This window comes from Camelina sativa, chromosome 15 (assembly GCF_030686135.1).
Source record: "Camelina sativa cultivar CO46 ecotype springtype chromosome 15, ASM3068613v1".
NCBI classification, from domain to species: Eukaryota; Viridiplantae; Streptophyta; class Magnoliopsida; order Brassicales; family Brassicaceae; genus Camelina; species Camelina sativa.
This window is the reverse complement of record NC_141894.1, coordinates 9886840-9903762: the sequence shown is the minus strand read 5'-3', so window position 1 is coordinate 9903762 and position 16923 is coordinate 9886840. Positions and strand designations below refer to the sequence as shown.

General features: G+C 40.3%; 1 protein-coding gene across 1 annotated transcript; it reads right to left on the bottom strand.

Moving 5' to 3' along the window:
- Positions 1-7753: 7753 nt before the first annotated feature.
- Positions 7754-9052, bottom strand: LOC104746342 (peamaclein-like). Its single transcript, XM_087487684.1, has 2 exons — positions 8620-9052; positions 7754-8075 (listed from the first exon to the last, which is right to left on the bottom strand). Exons 1-2 carry the CDS (start codon positions 8645-8647, stop codon positions 7858-7860), a joined length of 246 nt encoding a protein of 81 aa, XP_087343810.1. The 5' UTR covers positions 8648-9052; the 3' UTR covers positions 7754-7857.
- Positions 9053-16923: the final 7871 nt, after the last annotated feature.

Here is a 16923-nt window from a genome sequence, read left to right as displayed (position 1 = left end):
CCTGGAAAAGCAGTTCAAAACCCCCAAGGACTATGCTACTATGCATGCCATCACCACCCAAGCTGTAGATGTACGGCTCACTAAGGACACTGAGAGTTTAGATGGGGAGAAATTTCTTCAATATGAAGTTCAGATAAAGGATCATGTCGAGGTGCTCAAGGATCCAATTAAGTCAGCCAAGCAATCTGATCCTGAAGCTACTAAAGAACCCACTGCTCCCAAGGATAAACCTGTGAGATCCATTCCTCCACCATACAAGCCACCTCTACCATTTCCAGTGAGGTTTAAGAAGCAGCTTACTGAGAAGCACAAAGCTCTGTTCGAAAACCAAGTCAAGGAGATTAAACTTAGGATGCCTTTGCTTGATGCATTTGCACTTGTGCCTCAATATCAAAAGTTTTTAACTGATTTGGTAACAGAAAGGACCAAAGAGAAGGAGGAGATAGCTAAAGGAGCTCAAGCTAAGGTTTTGGAAGATGAGAGGGTAGCGCATGACATTGGTGGGGTTATTCATGAAAGAAAGATGTTATTCAGAAGATGATTATCCCAATGAAGCTAGAGGACCTTGGTTCTTTCACCCTGCCTTGTTCTCTAGGTCCATTGACCTTCAAAAAGTGCCTATGTGACCTTGGTGCTTCAGTAAGCCTCATGCCCCTCTCTGTAGCTCAGAGGCTATGATTCAACGAATATAAGTCATGCAACCTCCGCTTAATATTGGCTCATAGGACTACTAGATTGCCTCATGGTCTACTAGAGAACTTGCCCATCAAAATTGGACAAGCTGAGATTCCTACTGATTTTGTGGTGCTGGGAATGGATGAAGAGCCTAAAGATCCACTAATCATGGGAAGACCTTTCTTAGCTACAGCTGGAGCAGTCATTGATGTTAAGAAAGGGAAGATTGATCTCAATCTGGGTAAAAACTTCAAGATGACGTTCGACATCAATGATTCTAAGAAGAAACCAACTATTGATGGGCAGACCTTCGTGATTGAAGAGAAAGATCATAAAGCTGGGTTTGACATCTTTGAGAGTGTGAATGAGGCAGAAACTGAGGTTTTGGTAACCAAAGACAAAACTCAAAGTGTCATTCGACCATTCTCCTACTCGAGTGCAGTCGTTACCTCCCTAAGCGTCAAGACCTGCTTCCTAAACCTCACCAACCGCAAGAGTCAAGTCCTCATGTGCTTGACAGTTTGTATGAACTCCAAAATACTCAGATTCTAAGTGATTCAGTGAAAGAGTTAATAGCTATGGTGAAGGAGATGAGTGGGCAAATCAAGAAGCTCCAAGGTACAATGAGAAGTTCTCCTCCAAGGAAATTAAGGAAGAGGTTTAGGATAATGAAGAAGAGGTGTTGCAGAGTTCAACCACCACCGTGCATTCTCAACCATCGTCGACTCGAGCAAGGTTCAACCGACGGCGTGGAATCAGACTCGACCCATCCTGAGAGATTCATCACTCTGCACTCGTTCGAGCCACGCCTCCGCTGTCGCGCTCGAGCCAATCTCACTCCGCATACGCTCCAACTACCACACTCGAGTCACTCAAGCCAACACGCGATCGAGCCCCTCTCTCGAGCCACACACAAAGTCTCCATGGAGCCAACTCGTCAGAGAACACTCTCTCCGGTTCCTTCCCCAGCACGTCAATCTTCATATGTGTCACGGGAGCGACCATCTTCACCCGCTCCTTCACGCCACTCATCACACGAGTCTAGGGAGAGACAGAGACGCGGTTCGCGAGGTTCTAGAGCTTCCTCTAGTCATAGATCAGCGCGTCGCTCTGCAGCTCGAGATGAGCATGAGGTTGAGCAGCAAGTTGAACATCAGGGTGATCATCAGCCTACAGAGGTTGTTGTGTTGGTTTCGGACCATGGTGAGTCCAGAGTCGATGACATGCAGTGTGACGAGCAGCCGAACATGTATCAGAACACGCAAGCGGTCGAGCAGCAAGTCGACCAACAAGCTGATGTCACACCCGCAGATCCCGAACAAGGCAAAGGACAGAATCAGTTTCACGCTCCTCCTGAGGCGTGCACAGACTCCTTCTTCTACTACTGAGGTACTCCGACCTTCCCTTTGTACATACCATTTCATTCCCGCATTGTTCTCGTTGTGATTCTTAAATCCTCCTGCAAATTTTTCTTACACATGAGACTGTGTAATTTAAGTTTGGGGGAGGGTTTGAGATAATGTATCTGATGTTGTGTTTTGTGATTCTTATTTCAAATTTTTTGCATCATATTATGTTTTAGTCTGCATCCATCTATTTGCATAGAAAAACCATAAAAATTTGAATTTTTTTTGAAAATTTCCACAAAAGCAGAGTGTTCATGTAGTTTGCACTTGCATATTAGGATTGAGTCTAGGTTTATTCATATAGGGTTGTTGCATTTAGCTTAGGGGTTGATGATGATTGTAACCTTGTTAGCAGTTGGATTCAATAGGATAGGATCAAGGCCCTTGTTCTTAGTTCTTTGATGCTTGTTGATTGAACTTGAAAATTTAAGATTAAAGCATGTTTTGAATTGATATCATTCCCTATCTACCTGAACCTAATCCTGACTTGCAATTATCCTGTTATGCATTGAAGTTGAACTCATGGATACCATATACATACTTGGATTGTCTTTACCACCCTTGTCAATCCAAGTAGCTGATTCCCATCTTTGGAACAGTTCCCCGCACACTTAACCAACCGTTCTTTCAAGCCAATTGTATTCTTGAGTGTCAGGCTTTTTTCCGAGTTGAGCTTGTTAGAAAGTCTTAGGTTCTAACCGACAAGAGTAGGATCCTGTGTAGTTCTAGTTCGCGTTATCCGGACTAGTGGGACTAGGTGAGAACTCGATTTTGGGTATTGGGTATGGATTTGTGCAGAAGAGTGAAGTGTAAAAAGAAAGTAAAGGGTAGAAAGTCTTTAGGAGGGGGATGTGTTTTCAAGGTTTACAAGTCTAGTAAAGGAGTTGGGTTGAGCAAAATAATGAGTTATTGGTTCCGGGCATAAAACGAAAAGATTAGACAAAGAAAAGAAAGTAAAATGTTTAAGATGTCTAGATTCCTTAGAAGAAAAGAAAAAGAACCTTACTGATAGTAAAGATTTTCCAATCCGCTAGAATGATAAGAAGTGAACTCCTCCTAAGACCAAGTGTAAAGACTGAAAGAATGGGTTTGAGACAATGTTTGTGATGAAGGGTAGAACCAACTTCGGTTTGGAACGTTCTTTGGGTAGACAGGGCGCTGCTCTTGTATGTATCAGTTAGTTTCAACCTTTAGCCTTCTCTTAAGCTCAACTCCTTTTCGTGAGAGAACCTTGCTCTGAATTGATGAAACCACTTGAGAAGGAGACCATCTAAGTCTCTAACCTTTTACCCTAGCCAAATGAGTCCAACGTCATTGCTTAGCTCGATTCACGGTTCTCTGTTAATGAATGTTAAAGGGAATGATTGATAGGATTGCGTGTGTAGAAAAAATATAGAGTTCCTTCACCATGCATCATAGAACTAAAAACAAGGACCTTGATTCTAACTATTTTATTTAGCATGTTTTAGGTTCTGAGACCCCATCTTCACACCTCTTCTCCATACTCTATTCTTGATTGTTTGCTTGAGAGCAAGCAAAGAGTAAGTTTGGGGGAGTTGATATGTCTATATTTTGTCTCTCCTTAGCCTATTTTTATCATGCATTTAGCTAGGATAACCCATTGGTTTGCATCGTTTTCTAGTTCTTTCTATACACTTTGCACGTCTAGGAAGTTCTTGCATCATCCTTGCATACATTGTGCATTTTGGAGTATTTCAGATATTTAGGAGACGTTAGAAGCCATTCTTGTCCGAGCCATTGTCAGCATCTCCGTTTCGCTCGAGCCATTGTCACCATCTCCGTTCCGATCGAGCCATTGTCACCATCTCCGTTTCGCTCGAGCCATTGTCACCATCTCCGTTTCGCTCGAGCCATTGTCACCATCTCTGTTTCGCTCAAGCCATTGTCACCATCTCCGTTTCGCTCGAGCCATTGTCACCATCTCCATTCCGACCGAGCCATTGTCACCATCTCCGTTCCGACCGAGCCATTGTCGTCTGAGCCATTCGTTCGAGCCGTCCCACTCGAATAGGATTTAGCTTTCAACGTCTTCATCAAAGTTGTAGGGAATTGAGATATCTTTCCAACGCCGTTTATTTCAAGCCAATCGGAGGTGTGGTTCAAGATTTCTCATCGTTTTAGTGGATGCGTATACACCACATCCGAGCCATGCTCCCCCGCCATGCACTCCAGCTTGTTTGATCGAGCCATGCTCCTCCGTTACGCACTCCAACTTGTTTGATCGAGCCATGCTCCCCCGCCACGCACTCCAGCTTGTCTGATCGAGCCATGCTTATTCAACACGCATGGACTCGATCGCACATGTCGGGAAGAAAGACGTTTGGTTTCACACGCTTCAGGAGATTACCGAACCGACGCTTTACCTTGTCGTTTTAAGTATTAGGGCTTTCCATGTTGGACTACTATATATACATTTTGTTAAGTCTTTGCTGAGACATCTTATCTTTTATCTCGTTTTCGTTCCCAGAAGGTTTTAACCTAGCTACAAAAATACGTTCTGAGACTTGTATTCCGATATCGTTGAGATTTATTGAGATTTTGCATTTGATTCCTTCTACAAAGTTGTTCATCTTATTTTTATCTACCTAATAATGCTTGTTTCAATGTTTTCTGAGTTTGTATCTTTGGTGATGATTTCTGGATCTGAGTAGTGTGTTAGTTCTTGAGGATGGGATAGATTAGGTGGAGGATCTTAGGATGTAGAGTGTTTAAGCTTTGATTGTATGATTCCCTTCTGGACTAGAGTTAGAATTGCTAGTTTTTCTCTGATCAATTGGAACTAGGTTCGAGACATTTCCACACCCAAAAGGTGTTTGATGAAATGTCTGACCAACTAGTGCCAGAGACGTACGTTCCTAGCCTAGGAGATTAGTTGTCTAGGATGTTTGTTGACGTGAATGAACTTGTTTGTCATGCCTGCTCAACCACGTTTCTCTAGCGAGAGCTAGGTATGGAAGTGGTTGAGTCTGAGTAGCTTTTGCCAAGAGATTGGATTAGCTAAGTTGTGATGTTCATTGTTTAAGGATAGTTTGCTTGTGGTATGTTAAACACTCTGTAGACTAGGATACTCCACCGACATCAATTACCCCATCCTTAGGACTTATTTCTTTCTGATTTTTATTACATTCCTGGAACTGTTTTGTTTGTTCATGCTTAGAATCGTTTTCGGTTTCACTTATTCATCTTCGCTTCTAGTCATACATTTTCGTTTCTAGTTCTGTGACTCATTTCCGTTTTGTATTGTCATCATTCTAGGACTGTTAGACAAACACTATCTTTGAATTGGCTTGACTTGTAATAGCTTGATTGCATCTCAATTGTTAGCAATATCCCATTTGGATTGACACCTTAAGTACTACAACGCATAAGGTTAATTGAACCTACTAGGAGACACAAAAATCCTAGTATCAATACATCAAATTATAGTAAACCAGATTAAGCTAAACCAAAGAAATAATTACAATTAAATAACCAAACTGGCTCAACGATTTCACTCCTAATACCCTCCTCAAGATGGAGGCGAGTAGATGTTGAGAACTCCCATCTTGCGCATATTAGCCTGGAAAGGTGTTGGATGAAGCGCCTTCGTTAGAACATCAGCTAGTTGATTATCAGTTCGAACAAACATTGTCTTGACAATGCCATCCTCTATAGCTTCACGAACCTTGTGACAATCAAACTCTATATGCTTCGTCCTCTCATGATAGACTGAGTTACTAGCTATATATATAGCTGCAGTGTTATCACAATACATATAGACAGGAAGAGTGAAGGGAATTCTTAATGCCTTCAGAATATGTGTACCAAATGAGTTCTTTCGTAGCTATACTCATGGCTCTATATTCAGATTCTGCAGAATTCATTGACACCATCTGTTGCTTCTTGGATTGCTATGAAACCAAAGACTGACCAATGAAGATTGCAAAACCACTCACTGACCTTCGACTGTCAGGACAAGCTCACCAATCAGCATCAGTAAAACCACGAACAGAAAAATCTGCATCCTTGCCATAAAACAGACCATGGCCAATGATACCTTTCAAATAACGCAAGATTTTATGAACAGTCTGTAGATGAAATTTTCGGGGTGCTGATGAGTACTGAGACAACTTAGCTACAGCAAACTGGATTAAGCTACACCTGAGATCGAAGCATCTGCTGCAGCTAAGTTGTCTCAGTACTCAAATTACAGTAAACCGGATTAAGCTAAACCGAAAAACTATTTACAATTAAATAACTAAACCGGCTCAACTATTTCACTCTTATTAACATCAGCTTTGAAATCCCAGATTGAAAAACTACAACAGGAGAGGGATGAATTCAAAAGGATGGTGATTGGCAACCAGGTTTGTAAACACTTTAAATCTATTTTCCTGTTTTTCATCTCTCTTGTTTAAATCATTTGTAACATTTGCAGCAACTCCTACGACTTACTAACTGTAGAAAAGTATGTTTTTTTTTACCATTGCTTATGAACCTATTCAACTTGGAGATCACAAGTTATTCAATTTTTGACTCTTTTGTTTTGGTTACAATTATAATGTAGGGTTTATCTATCTCTATGTGAGTGCTATGTGCTTACGGGGTTAATGGCAGATTGTGGCTTCTCACTATTCTTTTGTTTCATGAGCAGATGTATAAGGAGAGGATAACTTGGAACATGTCTTTTTCATATGTTCAAAGTGAATTAGTGACGGTTCATTGGATTGTTTCAAGGCAAAGTGAGCAGCTAAAATAGTGGCTTCTTCTAAAGTAAGAAAGGTTTGGATGGGTTACATTACATGTACATTGTGTTTGTCTCTATCCTTTGTGATGTTAGTTTTATTGTGTTTAAGATTTGGTGGCACCTGATGTGATGTACGACTTATTATGGTTAATGTAATATTATTAAGGTTATGAGGCTTGAAAAGTACATCACATCAGGTGCCACTAAATCTTAAACACAATAAGGCTTGAAACGTATCCTATTTTATATACTTGAAACGTATCCTATTTTAGACTAAGTTTCAAGCCTCAAAAGCTTAGTCTCGCATTATAAGGTTATGAAATATAAAAATATAAATTTAATTAAAAAAAAATTGAAAAAAAAATTACGACATTATATAAAATAGCATTAATATTGTATTATAATAAAATATATTATATTATTCGATTAGTGCTATGATATAGTTATAGTAGAAACTCCTAACACAGCGTGTAAAATGACTTATAACATTATTAAAAATATTAAAAAAACGTGATGACAAAATATTTCGTTACTGCTATGATAGAAGATTTTACCATAACATATTTATTCGGCACTATCATATATCTGGTACTTACGATAACATGGTTTTAATATAGCGTTTGTGAAAACACTATAAATGACGAATTATAGTATTTCTCTACTGCTATTAATATAGATATTTGTTGTAGTGTGACTTGTGAGGCTTGAAACGTATCTGATATTCTTGCTATCTAATACATCTACAATGTAAACCATGATTAATTTTCTTTTCATTTGCCGATCGGCTAGTCCAGACCACAACTTTTATTTTATTCACACAGTATATTTAACTCCTTTATTTGGAGACAAAAAAAACACATAGAGACAGGACGAGAAAGCAATAACTTCAAGCTTAATACGATATCAAGAAGCCTGCATACTTAAATACTGAAAACTCTAATCAAACTATTATTAAGACAAGTGCATGCATGAAAATGCATGTTATTGTTATAATTCGAAAAGTAGATAATTAAAAGAAATAAAATGGAATTAAGGGCACTTGAGTTTGCCCTTGGAGCTAAGCTTGTCTCGATAGCAAGGGTACTGATGCTTGTTGCCAAAGGTACCAGAGGGAACACACTTGCATTCTCTGCAACAAATGCCACAGTACTTAAGACATCTGTCTTGAAATCCTGCCTTTACACACCTTCCTCTGCATCTACTCCCACAATATACCTTGATATTGCCTCCTCTTGGACCTTTTCCTCCTTAATTTTCCCATTCCAACATTCGTAATAAATTAAAATTAAGATATAATTACTTAGACCTTTTTCAATGATGAGACATACTTATATATGTCAAATAGTAACATATGTATATGTAATATGTGCAAAGTGAAAACTCGCAAACATTATATAACATATCATATATGCATGCATAAGCTGGTACCCCCTACGTGAAAACATTAAATGCCCCAATTTTAATATGAAGATAAATTGTTACAAGCTATATATATTGATAAATCTTATATATTATAGTTGACATACTAGTATGTATAATTCCGGTTAGAATATGATGCTGTATAACTTGATTTTTTTGTGAGTCCAACCATTTTGAGCCTTCAATTCCTCGTCTTGAAATTTCTTATGTTGGTAACCAAATTTTCTAGATTGATTAGTCGCGCGATATCGATCTAACCTATTAAATTTGGAACTGAGATATGCATCCACTCTAAAAACGTAATTGACTGCGTTGCATGTAACGATGATCTTATATAGATGGCTATTAATTAAGAGATACATGCGTACATACCTGGAGCAGCTGTGGCAGGGAAAAACATGAAGAAAAGGATGAGAAGAGCGAAGATGAAGAAGAAATTAAAGTAACAGATTTCTATAATTCATGGTTGCTTTCTGCATTAATTAAAAAAGCCTGAAACCCTAAATCGTAGATTCGTAGTGGTATTAAGAGAAGTTCTTGAAGGTCCTTTTTCGCTTGGTGGTGGTATAATATATTGATAGTGAAAGTGATGAGTCTCATTTATAGAAAGAAAACGAAAATTATCACCGGCACCGCCTTAGTTTCTCTGCCGAAATAAATGTATTTCGATATGCTCGATGATGTCTAATTATGTAAGAGAATGCGTTAGGTGTTCTTATAGAAGAGAGCAAATGTGTATTTAATAAGTAAAATAAAACCATTCTCACAAATGAATGGTGGTTGTTTCAAGCTCATGTTGATGTGATAACACCCCAATATTGCTATTTTGATTTTTATGTCATACTCATAATAATATTACTTACTATTATCGATAACATGGACAGCACACCACTCATTCACTACAAAAAAACAACAAACATCACTGTAGATCAATTGTGATGAAATAACTACAAACTTGTCGCAACAGTTATTAATTAGAGTAATATTAACAGATACAACAATTCTAAACCTAAATTAAGTAAATACCATAGGCTTGATTTTATGTTAGTAAATACCATCAGCTGGCTAAATGAGAGTAAGTATAAAGTCATAAACACCCTCATATGTGTGAGAGAGTTTAATTGTTTACTTAAAACTACATGTGTATTTTTTTTAAAACATGTAATGGAAACATGTAATATAATGAGAGAGAGATTCAAAGTTGGGGAGGGAGAGAGGGAGAGGGGAGAGAAAGAGAGAGAGGAACGGAGAGAGAGAGGGAGAGGGGAGAAAGGAGAAGGGATTCACGTTTTCAGATTCAACTAGGGGAGAGAGAGGGGGGAAAAGAAGGGAGAGAGAGAGGGGAGAGAGAGAGAAAGGGAGAGAGGGAGAGAGAGAGGAGAGTGAGAGGGGAAGAGAGGGATTCACTTTTTTGAGAACGCTAGGCAGGGAGAGAGGGGAGAGAGAGGGGGAGAAAGGAAGGGAGAGGAAGAGAGGGTTAAAGTAGTCACATAAAGGTGTAAAAGTGTGCAATCTAAGCTGCTACTGTACCATTGTGGTATTTACTTAGTTTTGTTCTAAAATTGTGGTATTCAGTACATATACTCTACTAATTATTACTAATTATTAGTAACAAAAGTATTATACCATTAATCTTTTATTTTATAATTATTTTGCGACATTTTACGACAACTCATCTAGTGAGAAATACCGCTACAATATGAGGTGTCACAAATTATGTAGCAATTTTACTACAAATTTTTTTGGTAATTATCCGTCACTATATAATTTCTCACAAAATAGCTACAAAAAATTTTAACTTATAAACTGTAACAAATTTGTCACATACTGTAGCTATTTTTTACTACAAAAAATTTCATAACAAATACCCGTAACTATATATACGATTTTTACTAGTGTCTAGTCCTCTACTATATATTCTCCAACGCTTCAACAACAAGAGTACACGCTGTACACGACACATAGCTTCATAACAAGTTGTTATTAACAACAAGTCATAGGCCTGGGCGTTCGGATATCGGATCGGATTCGGTTCGGATTTTTCGGATTTCAGATTTTTGGATATTGACTCTAACATCCATATGGATATTTATAAAATTCGGATCAGTTTCGGTTCGGATTATTTGGATTCCGGATCGGTTCGGATATTATTGTAGATAACCATAATATTTTATTCGGATATTTTTTAAAATCTGATTGTACCCAAATTACCATACTAACCGAACCAATAAAATAAAAAAACAATATAATTGAAGCAAATGACAAGCTCTAAGTTCAAACTTAAATCAAACCATACCAATAGATAAAAATCTGACATACTAAAATCGAAAGTGAAGACTCAATGAAAAAAAGCAAAACCAAAGTAAACCATATCATCCTAAAGAAAAAAAAAGGAGCAAAATTAAATAACATCCTAAATCAAATTAAATGTAGTTTAAAATAATTTCAGACCATAGCAGCAATATTCGATACACAGCAATATTTTTCGGGATATCTATCAATTGTTCATATATTTTTGGGTTTATGTAGATATCTATTGGATATCGGTTCGGATCGGATATTATCCGATATCCACAAATAATACAAGCAAAAATCGATCGGATATATCTTCAGTTTTGGTTTGGTTTTAATCCGATTTTTTCGGTTCGGATTCGGTTCGAATTTGTAACATCCGCGAACCAATTTTTGTTGTTTTGGTGTGGCATCGATCGACACCACTATTTCTGGGTTCGATCGACACCACTATTTCTGGGTTCGTCGGGTTTGTTTAATTTCGCGATTTTTCGATTAGGATGGTTTGGTTAGTGGTTTAACCGGGTATTTAAAGGGGAAATCGACAAAATAAGGGTTTAGTCTTTTTCCTCTGTCGCCGTTTGTGTTTTTGAGAGAAAAAGGGAGAAAAGTGTGTTCTTGAGATTCCTAAGAGAGATTTAGTGAGATTGCTGGCTATTCTTGAGTTTTCTGTTGCTGGGAACGAAGGAGAAGCTTCCTAAGGAGTTGCTCTACTGTTCTTCGACCTTTTCCTTCTGTATTTTGAGGTGAGTGCTTGACCATGGTTGATCTAAGCATGAGATCTCTCTTGTTTTGGCTGTTTCCTTGTCTTTTGTGGTGTTTGCTTGCTTGGGTTCTTTGTTTTCGTGATTCCCAGTGACTTCTGAGGCTTTTGGGTGAGTTTAAGACGATTTCGGGGTGGATTGAATCGGAAGTTCGTCGTTCGGATTCGCGCAGATCGTGTCTGCAGAAGAGGCAACGATCGACACCTTGGGTGGAGCATCGGTCGACACTGTTTGTGGAGCATCGGTCGACACTCTCTTGTGGCATCGGTCGACACTGTTTGTGGAGCATCGGTCGACACTCTCTTGTAGCATCGGTCGATACCAGTCTCAACCGAGACTTGTTTTTCCTGGTTTGATGTATTGCTTGTGTTTGTTTGCTTGCTTAGACTTGGGGGTTCTCAAATGCTTGTGTGTATAACCTAGTAGATGGGAGGACGGCCTCACTAAGTATTTATGATAATACTTACGCATCTCAATTGTTGTTTGTGGTGTGCAGGTATGTGACGTGGAATCATGGCGATGAGGAGGAGGATGAACTAGGGTCTCGTTTGTGTGCTGTTGGTCTTTGTTATATTGTTTAGGATGGAACCTTGGCTAGAGATATGATAGGTTGATCGATAGAATGCTTAGGATTGTTATTGTATTGGTTTTGTATTATTGTTATGTTTCCGCTGTGCATGTAATTGGATGGTTGTTTATTATTGGTTGGTTAGTGTGTGTGGGTTGGTTCGTTTAATTAAGTAGTATGGGATGCTTAATTATATATTGTATTTAATTATTGGAAAAAAAAAGTCGGGTTGTTTCATTTTGGTATCAGAGCCCTTACGGTTCTAGGATGGTTAAGTGAATGAGTTAGAGCGGTTTAAGAATTTAATTGGTGGAATTATTTTCCTGTTGATTGATGCATGATGTTGTGTGAAGAAATTGATTATGCATAGTTAGTCAATTTGTTTATGGTATGGAGTCCTAGTATCATCCTCTTCGAGCCTTCAATGAGATTCCACGGTAAGATGTGTACTCTATGTGCGGTTTTGAATTGTGTGCTTAGCCTTCTGTTCTGGAGAGTGCAGATGGCTAGAGAGGGTGCTGTTGGTCGCGGTCGTGGTCGTGGTCGTGGTCGTGGGCGTGGTCGTGGTCGTGGTCGTGGACGAGGTCAGGTTCCTGAGGCCAGTGTGAGTGTGACCCAGAGCATGGCCAGTGAGGAGGTAGCGGAGTCACAGGTTCATCCTAGTGTGTCTGGAGACCAGGCTGGTTTGGGTGACGGCAGGGCGGATGGGCCCGGTGTTGGTCACGGTGTTGCCCCGGGTGTGGGGGTTGCAGCAGGAGGTGCTCCAGGCAGGGAGGATGTCTTGATGGACTTGCTAGCTCAGGTTTTGCAGCGACTTCCAGCAGTTGTGCCGCCAGTGGTTGGTGGGCAGGATCCAGTAGTGCCGCCAGTGGTTAGTGGGAAGGACCCAGTAGTGCCGCCAGTGGGTGGTGGGCAGGGTCCAGCGGTGCAGCCTGTGGCGGGTTTGCAGGCAGGTGTGCAGCCGGGGGCCGAGGTAGTGGATGCTCAGTATGTGCGGATGATGGAGCAGCTGCGGCATGTGGGAGCAGGGTATTTCTCAGGAAGTACCGATCCGAGTGTAGCGGATGAGTGGAGAGAGCGGATGGAGGATATTTTCCTTTCTCTTAGGTGTCCCGACCGGTACAGGGTGGATCTGGCAGTGTTTTACTTGTCAGGAGATGCTCGTGTGTGGTGGAGGTCGGTGACAGCATGGAGGGTGCAGCGAGGTATGTCTTGGGGAGATTTTGTGGGGGAGTTTAACTCCAAGTATTTTCCACAGGAGACTCTTGATCGCATGGAGGCACGGTTCTTGGGGTTGACTCAGGGGGACCGCACAGTGCGGGAGCTGGATGCAGAGTTCAGTCGGCTTGTGGGGTATGCAGGCCGGGCTTGGGAGCCAGAGTCGGCTCAGGTACGGAGGTTCTTGCTGGCTTTGCGAGATGATCTGAGGACTCGGTGCAGAGTGAGGAGCTATGCCACGAGGGCGGAGCTGGTTGAGGTTGCAGCTGGGATAGAGGATGACACTAGGTCACAGTTAGTGGTGGTCAGTCCAGCGGTTCGTTTAGAGGAGACATTGGAGCAGAGCATTCCAAACAAGGATAGGCAGTTGGAGCCAAGGCGTAAAAGGAAGCGGGAAGGGACGACAGTGGCAAACCAAGGTGGCCAGGGAGATTATGGGAGCGGGAGCATGGATCACGTGTCGGCAAGCTGGGCCAGGGGAGGTGATTCGCAGGAGTACCGTCGAGTGTGTTATCATTGCGGGGAGGAAGGGCATATCAGGCCTTTCTGTCCTAAGAGGAGGCAGATGATGGAGGTTGCGGCGCAGCCGAAGGGAGGACCGGGTGTCCATTCCGGTGCTTAGTTTTAGCTTTTGTTTTCTTTCGTTCATGATGTATTTTCATTTGGAGTTGTAAACGATTATTGCATTTGAGGTTCTAATAAAAGTTGGAGTTCTTTGGTTTTGGATTGTGAAACCAGTGGAAAGGAAATAGCTTGAGAATCCTATAAATGGAAAGTTTCCATAAATAGAATGTCATTATAAATGGAAAGTGTTATAGGAGTCAGAGCTTTTCTATTTTTGAAAAGTGTATGGAAATACCTTGAGGGTAGGGTGTTCCAGGGTGACCGAGTGGTGGTCATGGTGGTGTTCGGGTTATGAGTTTTCGTGAAGGCGCAATGCTAAAAGAGGAAAGTTTCTAAAAGTAGAAGTTTCTAGAAATGGAAAGTGTTGAGGTAGATCTAGTCGGGAGATACTCGTTGACATCAGACTTGTTTGCTCAAGATTATGTGGGCCCAACTCATGTGATACCGATAGCTCGATGGACTTTGTGGCCAGAGAGTGGGAGTGGTATGTCTGCTTCGGATGACGATCCGAGAGCGCGCTTTAGGGTGACGACCCAAGAGCGGGATATTTGAGACTCCCTGGATACCGTAGCTGTGAGCTGTGGCTCGGCAGTGAGCCGGTATGTCTCGAGGGTTGCGACCCGAGAGCGGGGGGAGTGGGCGTGTGAGACTCCCTGGATACCGTAGCTGTAGGCTGTGGCATGGCAGTGAGCCGGTATGACTCGAAGGTTGCGACCTGAGAGCGGGGGGAGTGTGTGTGTGAGTGACTTCCTGGATGCCGTAGCTTAAGGCGGTTGGCCTGATAGCGAGCCGGCATGATTCGTTGGTTGCGACCACGGACGGGGGAAGCACTGAGTTGTGAGCAAATAGTGTCTTTGATGTGAGTATATTGACTAGAGGGAGACCTCGTGGTTCAGTCAGAGGTGTGCGGGCTGTTGCGACAGTTGCACGGGAAACCTTGGCTGACGGTGTTCAGTCTGGTCGGAGGACGTGCGGGCCGTGTTGACGGTGGCATGGAGGTCCTTGACGGATGGACGGTGTTGCGGGACTCGAGGACGAATCTTTATTGGTGGGGGAGAATTGTAACATCCGCGAACCAATTTTTGTTGTTTTGGTATGAGTATCGATCGATACCCTTGTGGCATCGATCGACACCACTATTTCTGGGTTCGTCGGGTTTGTTTTAATTCGCGATTTTTCGATTGGGATGGTTTGGTTAGTGGTTTAACCGGGTATTTAAAGGGGAAATCGACAAAATAAAGGTTTAGTCTTTTTCCTCTGTCGCCGTTTGTGTTTTTGAGAGAAAAAGGGAGAAAAGTGTGTTCTTGAGATTCCTAAGAGAGATTTAGTGAGATTGCTGGCTATTCTTGAGTTTTCTGTTGCTGGGAACGAAGGAGAAGCTTCCTAAGGAGTTGCTCTACTGTTCTTCGACCTTTTCCTTCTGTATTTTGAGGTGAGTGCTTGACCATGGTTGATCTAAGCATGAGATCTCTCTTGTTTTGGCTGTTTCCTTGTCTTTTGTGGTGTTTGCTTGCTTGGGTTCGTTGTTTTTGTGATTCCCAGTGATTTCTGAGGCTTTTGGGTGAGTTTAAGACGATTTCGGGGTGGATTGAATCGGAAGTTCGTCGTTCGGATTCGCGCAGATCGTGTCTGCAGAAGAGGCATCGATCGACACCTTGGGTGGAGCATCGGTCGACACTGTTTGTGGAGCATCGGTCGACACTCTTTTGTGGCATCGGTCGACACTGTTTGTGGAGCATCGGTCGACACTCTCTTGTAGCATCGGTCGATACCAGTCTCAACCGAGACTTGTTTTTCCTGGTTTGATGTATTGCTTGTGTTTGTTTGCTTGCTTAGACTTGGGGGTTCTCAAATGCTTGTGTGTATAACCTAGTAGATGGGAGGACGGCCTCACTAAGTATTTATGATAATACTTACGCATCTCAATTGTTGTTTGTGGTGTGCAGGTATGTGATGTGGAATCATGGCGATGAGGAGGAGGATGAACTAGGGTCTCGTTTGTGTGCTGTTGGTCTTTGTTATATTGTTTAGGATGGAACCTTGGCTAGAGATATGATAGGTTGATCGATAGAATGCTTAGGATTGTTATTGTATTGGTTTTGTATTATTGCTATGTTTCCGCTGTGCATGTAATTGGATGTTGGTTTATTATTGGTTGGTTAGTGTGTGTGGGTTGGTTCGTTTAATTAAATAGTATGGGATGCTTAATTATATATTGTATTTAGTTATTGGAAAAAAAAAAAGTCGGGTTGTTTCAGGATTTTCGGATTTGGATTTTGCGCCCAGGCTAACAAGTCATAAGCGTTAGTATCTTGACATCTATACTATACCCCTTATTTTACAATTTTTAATTGAATCAACTTTTCTAAGCTGAAAAGTGTAGTTATACTATATTATTGCGGTGTCAATCTACGTAGCTAGGGCTAACTGTTCTGGTTAGTGTCAACTGTCAATGAATCTTTTTTTTATATGTGAAAGTTATATCGGCTTAATGTCAGATTTAAAAGACAAATAGGTTAAACAAGTGTCCTATATTAATATTATATTAGATTTTAATCTACGATACACCGCGGACATATAATTTATATTTTATATTGTATTTCTTTGTTATTATATATTTTGTAAATAGAAAAATAACTAAATTTTTCAGTTGTTGTGCGGCTAAAATGTTTATATTATTATTTTTAACTGCAATACACTTCATAACTATTTGTTTTATATTTAGTTTGTTTTGTTTATTGTTTGAGATTCTACTTTAATTTTTAATTATTATAACAAAAATAAAGAGATCTAAATACATAATAAGTAATTTATACGTGTGATTAAGTCATATTTTTCGTAATGATTTAATTATTTTACACAATCTTAGTTAAATCAACTTGACTTCATATGTCAAATATTCTTAGTAGTGTTGACAAAAAATAAAATGAGGATTTAATCCATGTTAGCAAAAATTTAATAATATTTTATTAATTCCAACATGTCCTCTTTATAACTTATCTACTATATAACCACATTATATAATATTTTAAACTCTTTTAATTTTACATATTCGTAATATTTAAAAAAATTATTAAGTTTATATATGATAATTATAATATTTAAATAAATGTCAATCAAAGTTCTTCTTATATTCAGAATCAAAGCTCATAGGTTTTGGTAAACAAAATCGAAATCAAATTGCTGTTTTCTTTGTTTGTAAAGGATTCA

Coding starts and splice junctions, on each gene's coding strand:
- LOC104746342 (XM_087487684.1), bottom strand. CDS start 8,647: ATGTTTTTCCCTGCCACAGCTGCTCCAG. Junction 8,076..8,619: donor CCCTGCCACAGCTGCTCCAG/GTATGTACGCAT, acceptor GGGAAAATTAAG/GAGGAAAAGGTCCAAGAGGA.